At 42.5% G+C, this 14,291-nt stretch overlaps 1 protein-coding gene across 3 annotated transcripts; it reads left to right on the forward strand.

The window, feature by feature from the left end:
- Positions 1-315: 315 nt before the first annotated feature.
- DHX40 (DEAH-box helicase 40) lies at positions 316-12,768 on the forward strand. Of its 3 annotated transcripts, XR_795721.3 has the most exons (16): positions 325-844; positions 1,916-2,146; positions 2,342-2,408; positions 2,986-3,117; positions 3,911-4,010; positions 4,475-4,561; positions 5,081-5,263; positions 5,703-5,783; positions 6,383-6,540; positions 8,589-8,703; positions 8,992-9,100; positions 9,409-9,503; positions 10,025-10,094; positions 10,526-10,754; positions 12,295-12,536; positions 12,632-12,768. XR_795721.3 is itself a non-coding variant. In XM_003211818.4 (15 exons), exons 1-15 carry the CDS (start codon positions 743-745, stop codon positions 12,432-12,434), a joined length of 1,899 nt encoding a protein of 632 aa, XP_003211866.2. In that variant the 5' UTR covers positions 326-742; the 3' UTR covers positions 12,435-12,768. The 3 variants fall into 3 exon arrangements, 1 of the variants encoding a protein (XP_003211866.2); XR_004161809.1 differs by lacking the exon at positions 12,632-12,768 and having other exon boundaries at positions 316-844; positions 10,605-10,754; positions 12,295-12,431; XM_003211818.4 differs by having other exon boundaries at positions 326-844; positions 12,295-12,768.
- The last annotated feature ends 1,523 nt before the right edge of the window (positions 12,769-14,291 follow it).

Here is a 14,291-nt window from a genome sequence, read left to right on the forward strand (position 1 = left end):
AGGGCTCCATCCAATCTGGCCTTGAACACCTTCAGGGATGGGGCATCCACAACCTCTCTGGGCAGCTGTTCCAGTACCTCACCACTCTCTCTGTAAAGAATTTCCCCCTAACATCCAACCTAAATCTCCCCTCCCTCAACTTAAAACCATTTCCCCTTGTCCTACAGTTATCATCCCTTTCAAAGAGTTGATTCTCCTCTCCTCTAGGCTCCCTTTAGGTATTGAAAGGCTGCAATGAGGTCACCCCGCAGTCTTCTTTTTCTCCAGGCTGAACAAGCCAAGCTCCCTCAGCCTGTCCACAGTGTGCCTCACTGTGCTCACATCCACTGCTTGGTGTCCATCCAAGTTCAGCAAGTGTCATGAATGTCAGCGGGTGCAGTTACACACTTCCACGTCAGACACCATTCTGTCAGTCTGCCCCTCTGCTGCCATCTGTTGCAGAGCAACAGCATGTAATGGAATAATGGTGGGAAGTTCTGCCAGTATCTTGGGCCAGCATAATAAAACAGGAGGCATTACTTTTTGAGCAGCCCAATGATGTATATCCTATAATTCATTTTATCAGGTTTTTGAGAACATTACGAATGAATCATTGCCAAGCATGAGTGATGATGTGCCTGAGCACGTGTGAAACAATGTCAGTGTGTGTGTGCTGAGTAAATATCTGATCTGTGTAGCTGTAAATATCCAGCACAGCAGCTGAATGTCTAATTAAACTTCTCAGGAGACTGCCATCAAGTATATGACCGATGGCTGCTTATTGAGGCATATATTGGCAGACCCCCTTCTCAGCAAGTACAGCATCATCATTTTGGATGAAGCCCATGAGCGGAGCCTCAGCACTGTGAGTGTTGGCTTCTTGAATGCCAGTTTTGTTTGGTATTGGTAAGGGGGAATTTGGAACTCATTGGTAGAAGTGCTTTACCTTTTTGTTGTCCTAAGAGCATAGGATCACTGCTTGGCTTATTACATGCTGTGTATCCTGAAAGTAAGATGCTGCCTGTAGTCCAGTTGGAATTGTTGTGGCTGTTGTTCTGTTTGGCAGCAGTTATATCTTGGCTGGCATTTTGCACCTGCCCAGGGTTGTCAGGGTTTTGAGGTCAGTACAGTTAACACTAACTCGACTGTACTTTTGAAAACAGCAACAAAACCTGCACACTAACAGGGAAGGCTCTGAAACATCTCTCTCACTGCAAGGCCTAACGTTTTATAGGGTGTGTGTCTGACTGCTCTAAGAGATTATGGTCGTTGGGTTTATGAAGTATCTAGACAACCTAAGTACCAAAATGTCAGTCTGACCCTTTTGTGACAAGCAAAGTGGGATTCAAGTGACCCAGTCCTCACGAGTCTGTGTTGTGAGTCACAGATGTTGGATGGATGAGATGGAACGTGAGGAAGCCAAAGAACTGCCAGTAGCAGGAAATCTATGTCTGCAGAGTCCTAAGGAGTGTGAAATGAGAATGGAAGAAAGCAAACAATCTGTGGCTCAGGCTGGGGAAAAGGCAAAATGCTTTCTGAATCCAAGTTCTGTCCTTGGCCATCTGAGGGTATTGCAAGTAAATGAGCAAGAGTGATGTAAGAAGTCACTGCTCCAACACCTGTAACTAAAAGGAGCAGGTTTTTAATCTTCTCTTGTGCACAATAAAATAGACTTACTGAAGTCATAACAAGAAGTAGTAGAACAAAGGAGGGTGCACACTCAAGTAGCATCCTGGGTGAAGATGATGACTTTTTTTAGTTGGTGTGAGATGTTGCTTGCAATTGACTTGACCATGTGAGTATAAAAATGAAAAGCAAAGAATTTGATTTATAGGCTGTGAGAAGAGCTGACGAAACGTTAAATTCTGGAAACCTTTCATCAGGCACTTCTAGAAGGACTGAGGAACTAATATAAATTGCTTCTGTTTTCTGTTAGGATATTTTATTTGGCTTGCTGAAGAAACTATTTCTAGAGAACAAGCCACCAGGCAGGAAGACAGAAATGAAAGTAGTGGTGATGTCAGCCACCCTGGAGGTGGATAAGCTCTCAGAGTTCTTTGGGCATTGCTCAGTGCTGCATATTCCAGGAAGAAGTTACCCAGTAAAGGAGATATTCTGCAACCTACTCAGCCCACGGGACACTGGAAGCTCTGCATATGTTACAGAGGTTTGGCCTGTTTTGCTTGATTTGTGTCATGTTCTCTGCTCTTAGTATGATTATTGTCAGTGTAAGACCACAAGAATCATCTGTTGGATTGCTGTGTTCTCAACATCTTCCCATGATAATGGGGAACAATTAGTATTGTGAGGATTTTGAATGAGTATTCACAGCTGATGTTGGCTTGTTTGTTGCTTGTTTCAGGCTGTAAAAGTGACATTGGATATCCACTTAAATGAAGCAGAAGGTGACATCTTGGTTTTTCTGACAGGTGAGAATTTTTATTTCGACAACTGATGGTTATTTCAGGCAGAGTATTGCAACATCAGCAAAAACAGTGCAGCCTTCCAATGACTTTCCAGTCAGCCTCAGAGCAGTAAGTAGAGAAAAGAAAACTGCAGAGTGACAGACAACTCTTTCAAATGATAGTTCTTAGAGCATGTGTAGGTGTACTTGGCCCTATGAGATATGGAAAATATTTACAGGATTGGTATGTGTTCTTTTCTTTACTCTGCATTTATATTGTGTCAGGATTACTCTTTATTTGTGTGATTTTGCTTTGATGTTAATTCAAGAAGGTGAAAATTCTGTATCTCAAAAAAAAACCAAAAACATCAGCATATGGACCAGGAACACACAGTGCATTTATGTTTTAAGGAAAATCCTCAGTAAGAGGCAGTGTGGAAGGACTGGGTTGTCACCACCAAGCTAACTCATAAATACTGCTTCCTTCTTGCAGTGGGCTGGGTGACTGTAACACTCTCAAGTCAGTCTTGCAGAGGTGTTGCAACTGAGGAAGACAATTGTAGTTAAATAGGTCACTTAAATGCTCTTACGTGTTTTTTTAGGTCAAATTGAGATAGAAAAAGCCTGTGATCTCCTTTTCAAGAAAGCAGAATCTATTGATTACCGGTATGAAGTACATGATCAGTCTATTGAGGGACTGCTTATCTTACCATTGTATGGGTCAATGTCAACAGGTAAGAGCATGTAGTATTATATGGAACTTAATTCTTGTAAATGGTATCTGCAGGAGCTATTACAAACAGCATCTTACCCAATGTTTTCATTGTGACTGGAAGAAATGGCATTCATTAATCCATTTGTTGTAGCACTCTTCTATTTTGTTGTTTTTTTGTTTCTGTCATTTTCTTGAGCTAAACAAACATGAGCTTTCTCTGAACTGGCGCAGAAAGCTTTAGCCAAAATTCCTATGTGCTGGAAGTGGTGAAAATGGCAGGAATGGCTTCACAACGTATCCAGGTTTCCAACTTAGAATGAAGTGTTGCAACTCTGAAAGGTCAGGTGTCTTGTTTGGGTCCTCACATTTCATTTTATGTGGGAAAGACACCACCAGTATTTTGTCAAAGACAAAATTTGACCAGTAACAGAAGACTGAAAGAGTACAGAGTTACACAATATAGAAAGTATAGATTATCAGTGTGAGTCACTCTTATATTTGGCAACAATACAAGAGATAATTTTGAAGAGATAAAAAACAAAGCACTTTGCCCTTTGTTGAACACAGCTGCTGTATTTTTGGATGATCTTGAGTGCAGCGTTTAAATGTGTAGGTGCAGTTTGTAGATCAGGAGGCTGAATGAGTGTTCAGAAACTCTCTGATTCCTAACATGCTAAGATCTTGAACTATTTCGTGTTTCCATTTCAAATTTCATTGAAATGAATTTCACTAAACATCTGAGGAAGTTTGTTTAGTGTCAGGGACATGATTCAATGTCAGAGCATTGTTTTACTGACTGCCTATCATTTTAGATCAACAGAAGAGAATATTTTTGCCAGCTCCCAAAGGAATCAGAAAGTGTGTGGTATCTACAAACATTGCTGCAACATCTCTGACCATCGAAGGAGTCAGGTATTGTTTCCTGTCCCTCACAAAAGGTGTAACAGAGGGAATAATTCAGAAAGCTGTACTAGGTTTGGAAGAGCTTATCTGAATTCCTTCTGCTTCGGTGCCTGACCAGCAATTACCTGCTGCCTCTGTGTGTGTGTGTGTGTGTGTGTGGTGGATTAAAAAAAAACCCTTGATGCTATTGGATAGTCTTACAGATGACTAATATTGTTGGAACCTGGTTTGAAATTGAATTTCAGCTCCATTCAGTCAGCATAATCTCATTGGGTGCGGGGAGGTATTTTCTGTAACATCCTGTAGACTGAAGCATGGCAGGGCTGCAGCTAGCCAGCAGATTGCAACTCCCTTTTTGTAGCAGTTGTAGCAGAAACGTGTTCTGGCTCTGATTGAATGCATGTGGCAGCTGCATGTCAGTCTGTTGAGACCTCTGTTGTTTTCTTCTCTGACAAATCACAAATCTTTTCCAGGTATGTAGTAGACAGTGGATTTGTGAAGCAGTTGAATCATAACCCCCGAGTTGGCTTGGACATACTGGAAGTGGTTCCCATTTCAAAGTAAGTTTGATAAAGGTAATTTACATGGTGTTCCTGGGAGTTGCTCTGCCAATATTGTGTATCAGATGCTCTTAAAAAATAATGAAACAAAAAAGAGGGGGCACAAAGCCATTTAATTTGGTGCTTAAGAAGTGGCTCAGGACACATCATTTCTTAAAGATACAGGCATTAAGAAGGAGTTGAGAATGCACTGTCTGCCTCCTGACTAGTGTCTTATGTTTGCAGAATATAACAGCCTGATTCAGAGAAGTTTAAAAGAAAAAAAAAGGAAAAAAAAAAGTACTTCCTTTGCATAATAACGTTTCTTCGTTCTGGTGTTTCTTGTATAGCTGGGTTTCTCAGTTGCTGCACATCATATTATGCCTCCCCTATAAAAGCACAGAAATTGTATTGTTTGTCATCATTACGTGCTTTGGATAATACCAGAATGGCTCAAGATCTGTTTTCGTTTGTTTGTGACTGGCTTCATTTTTAAATTTTTTCTTATTTTTTTCCCTCCCTGCCTTTCTTTTTTGGCAGGAGTGAAGCAATGCAGCGAGCTGGCCGAGCTGGCAGGACATCATCTGGAAAGAGCTACCGGCTATACAGCACAGAATTCTGGGAGCAGTGTATGCCTGATCACACGGTTCCCGAGATCAAGAGAACCAGCCTGACATCTGTGATCCTGACCTTGAAGTGCCTTTCTGTGCATGATGTCATAAGGTAACCTCTCTGAGGAAGGGGGATTATCGTTTTCTTCCTGAGTCTCAGAGGCAGGGCAGCACAGGCACTGGCTGCCCGTTGGCAGGAGCCAGGATTAGGTCCCCGGCCAAGTGTGATGGTGCAGTGCAATCAGCTTGTCAGCTTTTCTGTTCCTCTCAGAGTCTTTAATGACAGATTGGATCCTGAGCCCAGGTTCATCGTGAGATTCTGCTGAAGCTGCCTCTTCATCTCTGAAATCATTAGTGTTCCATGTGTATTTAATTGTACTTCTTCACCGTGAGGCTGTACGCGCTATCACACCCGTATACTGAGACTGCTAGTGCATACCTTGGTCAGTGGTTTCTACTGGAAGATTACAAAAGTATTTTAATAAATATGAAAAGTAGCAAAGTTAAACAGAATCTGAACAGTTAGATTTTTACTTCATTTCTTATTGTAGATTTCCCTATTTGGACCGTCCTGAAGAAAGGCATATTTTAGAAGCTCTCAAACAACTTTACCAGTGTGATGCTATCGACAGGTAAAACTGAAGGGGTGTGGTAACTACATGAATTGAAATTTAATGGTTCAATTATTGTTAATGAGTTACTCATGTGGGCTTAAGGACTTCCCCTAGCAATAGATTGTTTCCTCATTTCATTAGGAAGTTAGCTACTGGATTTTAGTACACTCATTGTAAAAAAAATTAGGGTTAGAGCATGGCTTAGAACTTGAGAGAGATGAATTTCTTTGCACTGCCCCAGAGTTCCTGAGTAACCATGTACAAATTACTTCAACTCCCCGTGAATAGTTCCTGATCCCAGAGTGGTGATGACGAAGATGCTGAGGCAGTGGCTCTGAGGCCCATCCAAGAACTTGAGACAGGAAGGGAGATCTTATCCTTAGCTTCCAGGAATTCTTCTTGCAAATAAATAAAAAAAATCTTAAGTATCTGCTACACTTAAAAAAGCAGCTTTGCCTGCCCTGAGGTAGGCATAGGCAATCTGAGGGAAGGTGATACTTTTTGTCTTTTCTGCTCTTTATCCATGTTTGGTGGCTGACGTTGTACCTGCACGTTCTGATTTACATTTAAACCTACTTCTGTTGAATCTGGTGTTTGGATCTTTTTCCTGGGATAAGGAGAGGCCACGTGACGAGACTGGGTGAATTCCTGGTGCAGTTTCCCCTCCCTCCCAACCTGTCCTGTGCTGTCATAAAAGCTGCTTCTCTTGATTGTGAAGATATGCTGCTTCCCATTGCAGCCATGTTGTCTGTGGAAAATGTCTTCATTCGTCCAGGTAGGAAGCCCCTTACCTCAAAGCATCTTTGGATGGGTGGGGAATTCTGCTTGGATGGGAACTTCTCATACAATGGCTAGGCAACACACAATTGGAGTGTCTCATTTGGAGACCTTTTCTACAGATTCTTTGTGTTTGTTTGGGCAGACTTTCTGGGCTGTGTTATCATGTGTAGTTTTCTGTGCTAATAGTTTGAGGCCATTAATATCTGAGATGTATCTTAGGGTTTTCAAATGGGCGCTGATTTTGCAGTTTGAACAGTGGTAGAACCAGCCTTTACTTGAGGACAAAAAGTACCCTGCTGGGGAGCAAGCTGGTCTCCTCAGTTTGGTCCAACACTGTTAGAGACTAAGTATTTGCCTTAAATGAATACCCTAAATAACCTATATGTTGCAGTGTGAGGAAGATTCCTCAAATGCAGTGCCTTGTCTCCCAAAGGCTGATCTGTAGGGAAGAATCTTAAGATTAGAACAAATATGCAGGTGCCCTTAATGTTCCTACAGCTTTCTGTGCTCTTGTAGGCAGGGCGTTTTGCATGTTAGGAATTGAAGACTTTGGAATTGCCATTGTCCAAAGTAGCGTGGAATTGGGTGGTATTTTTTCCAAGGCTGTGAGCTGTGAAGTGACATATGGGTAACTAATGGATTGCTGAGAGGTCATGAGAGGGAAAGCTGTGCAAAAGGAGGAGGGGAAAAAAGAAAAAGACAAAAAGCACACCACAGCAGATGTTTTTGTTGGTGGTATTTGCTGTTGGTCTAATTATAGATCAGATAGACTGGTTAATTACGTTTTAAGGAATAGGGTCACCTACAGATTGGTTTATTTGTTCACACCTCTGTTTAACGGATTAAAGCTTTCAAGTTACAGTGGGAAGCTCAGTATGTAACTACCTCAGTTTCCAGTGTTTTTCTAAATGGGAAAGGTGATTTTTGCTGCCATTCTGACCTAGCACCTCTCTCAGATGTTAATCTCAGTCTCCCTTGTCCTCCTCCCCATCTCATTTTCCCTTCACTTTGATCCTCCAGCATGACATCCCACCCCCAAGTGAGTAAAGACTGTATGTAGCACAGTCTTTGTGGTAGACCTTTGTCCCTTCAAGTCACTCATTGGCTCATGTCCAGTTATCTCTGTAGTCTATTAACTGTACCCATTAGTGCAGGGCTGAGGACACTGCTGATAGTATGGATAGTCTGGTTCTGTTCAGGAGTCTTTCCAGTGCCACAAGTGTGAGTTTGCTTTCCCATCCTCCATCTGGCAATGTGCACTTGTTATCTGTTCAGCCAGCACATGCACACATGGTCATCGCTCTGCATCACACATTAGGACACAAACACAGACTTTCCATTCTGAAGACGGTTGTTCATGTGTGATATGGGTATGAACAGGCCCCCTTACTTCATTCATAGTACCCACAAACTTCTGACATCTGTAATACAGCCACAATGCAGTATGCCTTTGCCAATCACTCTGTGCCACGGGGAGTAGATCGTACTGGGGAAGGAATTCTTTGAGTATTCAGAACTTGGAAGAACACTCTGGAAATACTGCTTTTACCTTGTACATTCCTAGTGTTTAGTGAAGGCAAATTCCCACTTAATTCATGGAGGACATTTTTATTTATTTTTTTTTAAACTTATTTTTTTAAGACCTCTGTTATTACAGTACAGAACAAAAGCTGAGAGTTGTAGATTAGATGCTATGCTGGGGTGTTTGCCTCAGGGCAAAGCTTTTGCTTGATCCCTGTGAGCTGTTTGTTCAGCATTGCTTCTCCTTGATCTTTTCATGTTGGCATCTGAATTGACTACGAGAGAGCATTAAACATAACTTCTCATGGAGACTGGTAGTCTTCATCCCTAGTGCTAACTGATGAGATTAATGGCTGATTTAGTGGCATCTACATATTCTTGTTACTCTGTAGTGGAAGGGAGGGAAGAACTGTAAGTGCAGCACGAATAAAGATCCCGCACTTTGGAGATAGGCTTGCAGGAGAAAGAGGAGTGATAAATAAAAATGACTTTGTTAATGTGAGATGTAACTTATTTCCTCAGGTGATCCTCAGAAGCAGAAGGAGGCAGAACTTCAACACCAGGAGCTTTCCTCGCAAGTGGGAGGATGCAATGACTTTGCAACCCTCTTAAACATTTTTGAACAGTGCAAAGCAAGGTATAAAATGATTCCTGACAACAACTGGCTTTGTATTGCTTACAGCTCCCAGCTGCTGATGGTTTTAAAATACATTCCATATATGCAAGTGTATGTTCTCATTTGTAATTGCAGATTTATTTCTTATTGTGATCTGTAATTTGAATCAAAACACCTATTATTTTAACTAACAAAGTGTCTGGTTGTGCAAGGTTGCCTTCTTTGTACGATTGTGACAAAAAATACAGGCAACTTTCTGCCTTCACTTTACAAAGGGCTGCTTTATAATACAAGTATTTCTGTTCCCAGCAAGTCTCCTTCAGCATGGTGCCACAAATACTGGATCCATTGGAGAGCTGTAAAATCTGCTCTTAGTGTGGAGAAACAACTTCGGGAAATAACCAGTAAACTGAAACAGGTGAAAAAATACACTGTAAATCATAGTGATGCAAGTTTGTATTTAAGATTTGTACTGAAACTTGGTCAGATGGTTGATACCTTTCTCCAATAGAAACAAGTTCACTTAATATTTGCTAGAGCATCTTGCTGCAGCTGTGTAACCAACGTGTCTAGGGGTGGCAACATGCAGGAAGGAGTGTTTTCTTCCTTTCCTCACGGTTTCTGTGGGGTGAGAAACCTAGAGTGTAAAATCTGTGGGATGGAGGGATTACAGAGAGATTTCCTTTGGCAAAGATCCGTACTCAAGTTATTTTCTTATTCATCTAGCTGCCAGACTTCCCTAAAGAGACTTTTGAAGGCTCTAGAACTGAACTACTAAGGAGATGTCTGTGTGCAGGATACTTCATCAATGTAGCAAGGAGGTAAGTAATAATCTTGGAAAACTTGACGGGAAAAGATACTATTAAAAGATGTAGCTGCATGTTGAAACAGAATAGCAACAGTGTGCTGTTGTTAAAAGTAGCAAAGTAGCTGCACAGGGCTGGAAGTATGCTCGGCCTTCTAACCCTCATTACATCTCTGGATAAGTTGCTTACTCCTTGGAGCAGTAGTTTTTAAAACATCTGTTAAATGAACTTGCAGGCTGGTGACTACTTCCAGGTTAAAACACTTTGAGGATGTCAAATTATCATGACTGTCAAAGACTGCAATCTCAAACCCTGCTATTCATTGTGTTGCAATACCTACAATGTTACTATTGTACATTAGATAGATGTGTTTGATTCCTCATCTGTTTTGTGCACTTAATTCTGGGAGGTTCTTCCCCTCCTTCACAATTTGAATACAGCAGCTCTGCTGCTGCTGACTTGCTGCTGACTAGCTTTGCGTTGCAAATTACAGCAAACCATGATTCAGTACATAAAATTTTTCACAACCCTTTTAGATCTGCAGCCAGGACCTTCTGCACAATGGACGGACATGGCAGCATAGTCTATATCCATCCTTCATCTACAGTAAGTTGCCAAGTTCTATTCATAATGTAGCAAAAGGTCTGTAAAAGGAATCCGTGTAAACTCCGTGGAAGAGTGCATGTAAATTCCTCCTCTTGGTTTGATTTGTGGTAACTTATGTCTGGGAGAAACACTGATGCAGTGTCACAAGGAGGAGTATTAATTTTGAGAGTGAGGAAGAGACTTGCATCTTCAAATCAGATAAATGTTCGGTTTATGAAACGAGTGCTATATAGGCTGAACTTTCCCTCTGGCTGTTCTTGGATTTCCTGGGCAATTTTGAACAAGTCTTGCTGCAGTTTCTCTCTCTGAAAAGTTAAGGTAACGTCAGCTTTACCTCACTCCTGGATCTAAAGCTTTGCAAGATACTGCATTGAGAGTGCCTTTGTTTGTTTTTTTTTAATCAGTTTTGAAATAATCTTTATGTTTTTAAGTTATATAACCAGGAAACTCGACTTGAGTGGATTATCTTCCATGATGTCACAGTGACATCCAAAATCTATGTCCGGACAGTGTGTCCTGTTCGCTACGAGTGGGTGAAAGACTTGTTGCCCAGGCTGCATCAAATTGATGCCTATGAACTGAGCAGTGTGGCACGGGAAGAAGTAACTGAAGAGGAAATAACCAGGTGGAAACATAAGGAGGACCTCAGAAGGCAGTGTGGTAAGCACATTATTAGTCTACACCTATGCTACACGTAGTTTTCTTGGTTATGTTGAACAGATGTGTGTATTGTGCCATGAAATGCATTCTGGACTGGTGTTAATCTTAATGTGCTTCACATTTTTGATATATGTTGTTCCTGTCTGACTGCTATATAATCCTCCTTTTTGTGCATGTAGTGGTGTTTGCCTACTGGTCCTTTCCACACTCTCTTCCTTTTGGTTTAGTGTTGCTGACAGAAGCAGAACTTAGCCAAGAGTGGAATAAAAGCATTTTGTCTGCTATTTTAAGTTTGCAGAGGATATCCAGTCATAGAAATTAGGAGTTGCTAAAAATAACACTGACCTGAGGGAGAAAATCCTAAAGGACTATTAAAAAAAAAAATCTCATTTTGGTGAAGATCTCTTCCTAACTATAAATTTAGTGCCGTATGTTTGAATAAATTGCCATTTAATTAAAACTGCTAACTGATCTGGCTGCTTGACATTCTTTGGATTTTTCTGTCAGCAGGTTTTGTAGAGCAGCCAGATGTTCAAAGGGCCTCTTTACTCCAGAGCTGACCCTTCTAAAACGTTAATGTAATGTACAGCACAGCACTAGCAATCTAAATTCTCTTCAGTTTCCTTAAAATGGAAAAACTGTAGACTCTTGTGCTGGGACCAGCAACTATTTCTCTCCTGTGTTACTGTATAAAACAGGCACTTGAACAGTAAAAATACAAATTGGATTTGGTTGATAAAACTGATGGAAAGGATATTTGACTTGCTGGAAAACGGGGGGAGTCTCATCTATTAATCCTAAGTCCAGAGAGCTGAGAGTAACCTTAGTTCTCCTTATCTCCCTTAGCTTTTTGACTTTACCTGGCGATTGTAACTGAACCTGAGATCATCCTTAGAACTGTTCCAGCTTCAGTAAAAATGGGGGTTTGAAGGGCTGACAAAAGCTTTGAATTAGTGCTTTTTCTAAAACAAACAAAAAAAAAAACACCCAAAACCTGAAAGTTGTCTCCTGCTTTTCTTTCCTTCTGGGAAAAAAATATGCTCCCAAGGTCTTAGCTCAGTGGATGCATTTCTAAGGATGTCTGAACAGCAGTATTCCCATTGCTTTATCTGTGTGTTACCTTCCCTCCCTCTCCCTCCTACCTCCAGAAACTTATAGTTTATTCTTTATTCTTCTGTAAACTTTCTTCCTGTTCTCATTGCTGTCCTTCTACCTGAATCTGAGTTTGAGATGTGGAATTTAGAGAAGAAATGACTGCAAGAATACAAAGATGCATAGTAACTCTTACAAGAAAAAGCAAGATATACTTCTGGGTAGGATGAGCCCAGCTGCAAATATTGACACGGGATTTAAAGCATGATTTATTTATTTTTTTCTCCCTTTTCTGGTACTGTCTGTCCTCTCTGAAAGACGTCTGAATGACTGACTGGTGCTTGGGAAATATCTAGAATTGTCTTTTTTTTTTGACATTGTACCAATAGGAAGAATTGTAATGCTCTTTTTGCATGTGAATAGTATATGTTTCTATTTCTCCCCACAGAAGGAGCCAAAGACAGCCCTGCCAAGAAGCTGGAGAAAAGGAATGATGATAAATCGATTCAGGATGCCCGAGCTCGCTATCTTGAGAGAAAGCAGCAAAGAGCACAGGGTTTAAGTGGCCCATTGAAAGAAGCGAGCTAACGCTTGTGACTGCTCTGCTCCCAGTATTAGGACAGGCAGTTGTTCTGGCTGTGTTTGCATAGAGCAAAATGGCTATCTGGAATGATGGAGAAGTTCTGTGTGGTAAGTTGGACTGCTGAGGTGTGCAGAGATGATCATCTTTCCTGCATTTTGTAAGGAGAAGTTACCAAGCTGAACTTTGTTGCCATGTGTCACAGGCAACGATCTCGTGGCTTCAGATGTGGATGAAGACACAATACCTACTGTGGTGCCAATTCTGTGGCATTTAGCTGACTTAGGAAGGGCTCAGTGCCTTTTAATAAAACTTTCTTAAAGTTGTTTTTGTTTTTTAAAACTGTGGGATTGTCACTTTTTGTCCATGTTACCTTGTACGGCTGTGGCTGTACCCTCTTTATCTGATACTAAGGAAAACATAGAGGAAGTGCTCTCTTAATGATAGATCAAGATGATTCCAGATTCAAAAGGACATTTGCCATGTGCATTTTCTTCCAACCGTATATTCCTGCTGTGTACAGCAATGGTTTGGGGTGAAGATGTCTTTGTACATAATACATTTTGTAAACGTTTTCATATAATTTTTTTTGGTCAGGGATAACTTAGCAGTGTGTGGTGTTTTCCGTTCTGATAAACTCCAGCAGGCAGTGCAGCCCTCAGCCAGGTTACATCCTGCAGTCTGGCAGCAGGCTGCAATTCTCACTTGGTGACTGTTATTTTTGAACTCTATGGATTTAGGTCTGAAAAGTGACTGTTTATATAAAGAACACACCAAGAAGCACTACGTTTTTCTTCCCTATAGTAAAGATGCTTTGTCATTTTAACTTTATTGCTGAGGAAATAGTCTCCTTCTCTCACCTCAATCCCAGGATGTAAATGTTTTAGTAAGTCGTGTTCTAAGATGATTTCCTAAGCAGGGGAAGGAGCTGCTCTCGCTGTTTTGTGCCTCTTGGGTGGCAGCTTTGGGTTCTTTTGTGGGCGTTGTGGCAACCTCACTCTTTGTAAAGGAAGCAGTGGGGCTGTGCCTCCCTCCTTCCACCACTGTACTTATTAAAATGGAAGGAGGGGGAAGGAGCACGCTTTGTGTCTGGCCTTGTGGGGCTGGAAGGGGCCGCAGTGCTGCAGGGGAGAAGCCAGCAGGCTTTATTCACTCCCTGCAGCCTGACGTTTTGCAAACAGACCCCTCCATGATTGCCATTTTCTCCCATCTCTCTTTGCAGTACCAGTCGCAGCTCCGAGCACCGCTGCCCCGATGCTTCTTTTTTAACTATCATCTTTAACTGGAGGAGCGCAGAGGGCGGCTTTTCCCTCCCTCGTCCCCGTACTGTGCGGTTATGACACAGCACGGCCCGCAGCTCAGCGTGCCCAACGAGGGGGAGCGGAGTCTCCCCATCCCCCCAGGGCCCGGCCTCGTCTCCATGGCAACCGCTCCCCACCCGCGCGCGGATGGACACAGCGGCGCGGGGCTGCGATGCCGCCTCGAGTCACCTTGCCCGGCCGCGCTGCCCCCCGGCACGTGACCAGCCGGGACGGAGAGCGCGGACCGGAAGTGACGTAGCCGCACCTCGGTCGCAATGATGTAGGCAAAAAAAAAAAAAAAAAAAAGGGAAGGCGGGGGGAGGAGGAGTGATGAAATAGTCCCTTCCGGTGGCCGATCCCTCCGCCGCTCCCATTGGCGTTGCGGCGTGTGAGTCACGGAGCGCGGAGGGATCCTTCATCGCCGCGAAGCACAGGCGGCGCCCGGCAGGTGAGGCTCGGCCTCTTCCTTCCGCGGTGGTATCCTTCCGCCGGCGGGGGCAGCTTCCGGAGCGCCGCGGCTCTTCTCTCCCCCTGTGGCCCGTTCCGCCATTGCGGTGCCGCTTC

This window comes from Meleagris gallopavo, chromosome 21 (genome assembly GCF_000146605.3).
Source record: "Meleagris gallopavo isolate NT-WF06-2002-E0010 breed Aviagen turkey brand Nicholas breeding stock chromosome 21, Turkey_5.1, whole genome shotgun sequence".
In the NCBI taxonomy this organism is placed as follows: domain Eukaryota; kingdom Metazoa; phylum Chordata; class Aves; order Galliformes; family Phasianidae; genus Meleagris; species Meleagris gallopavo.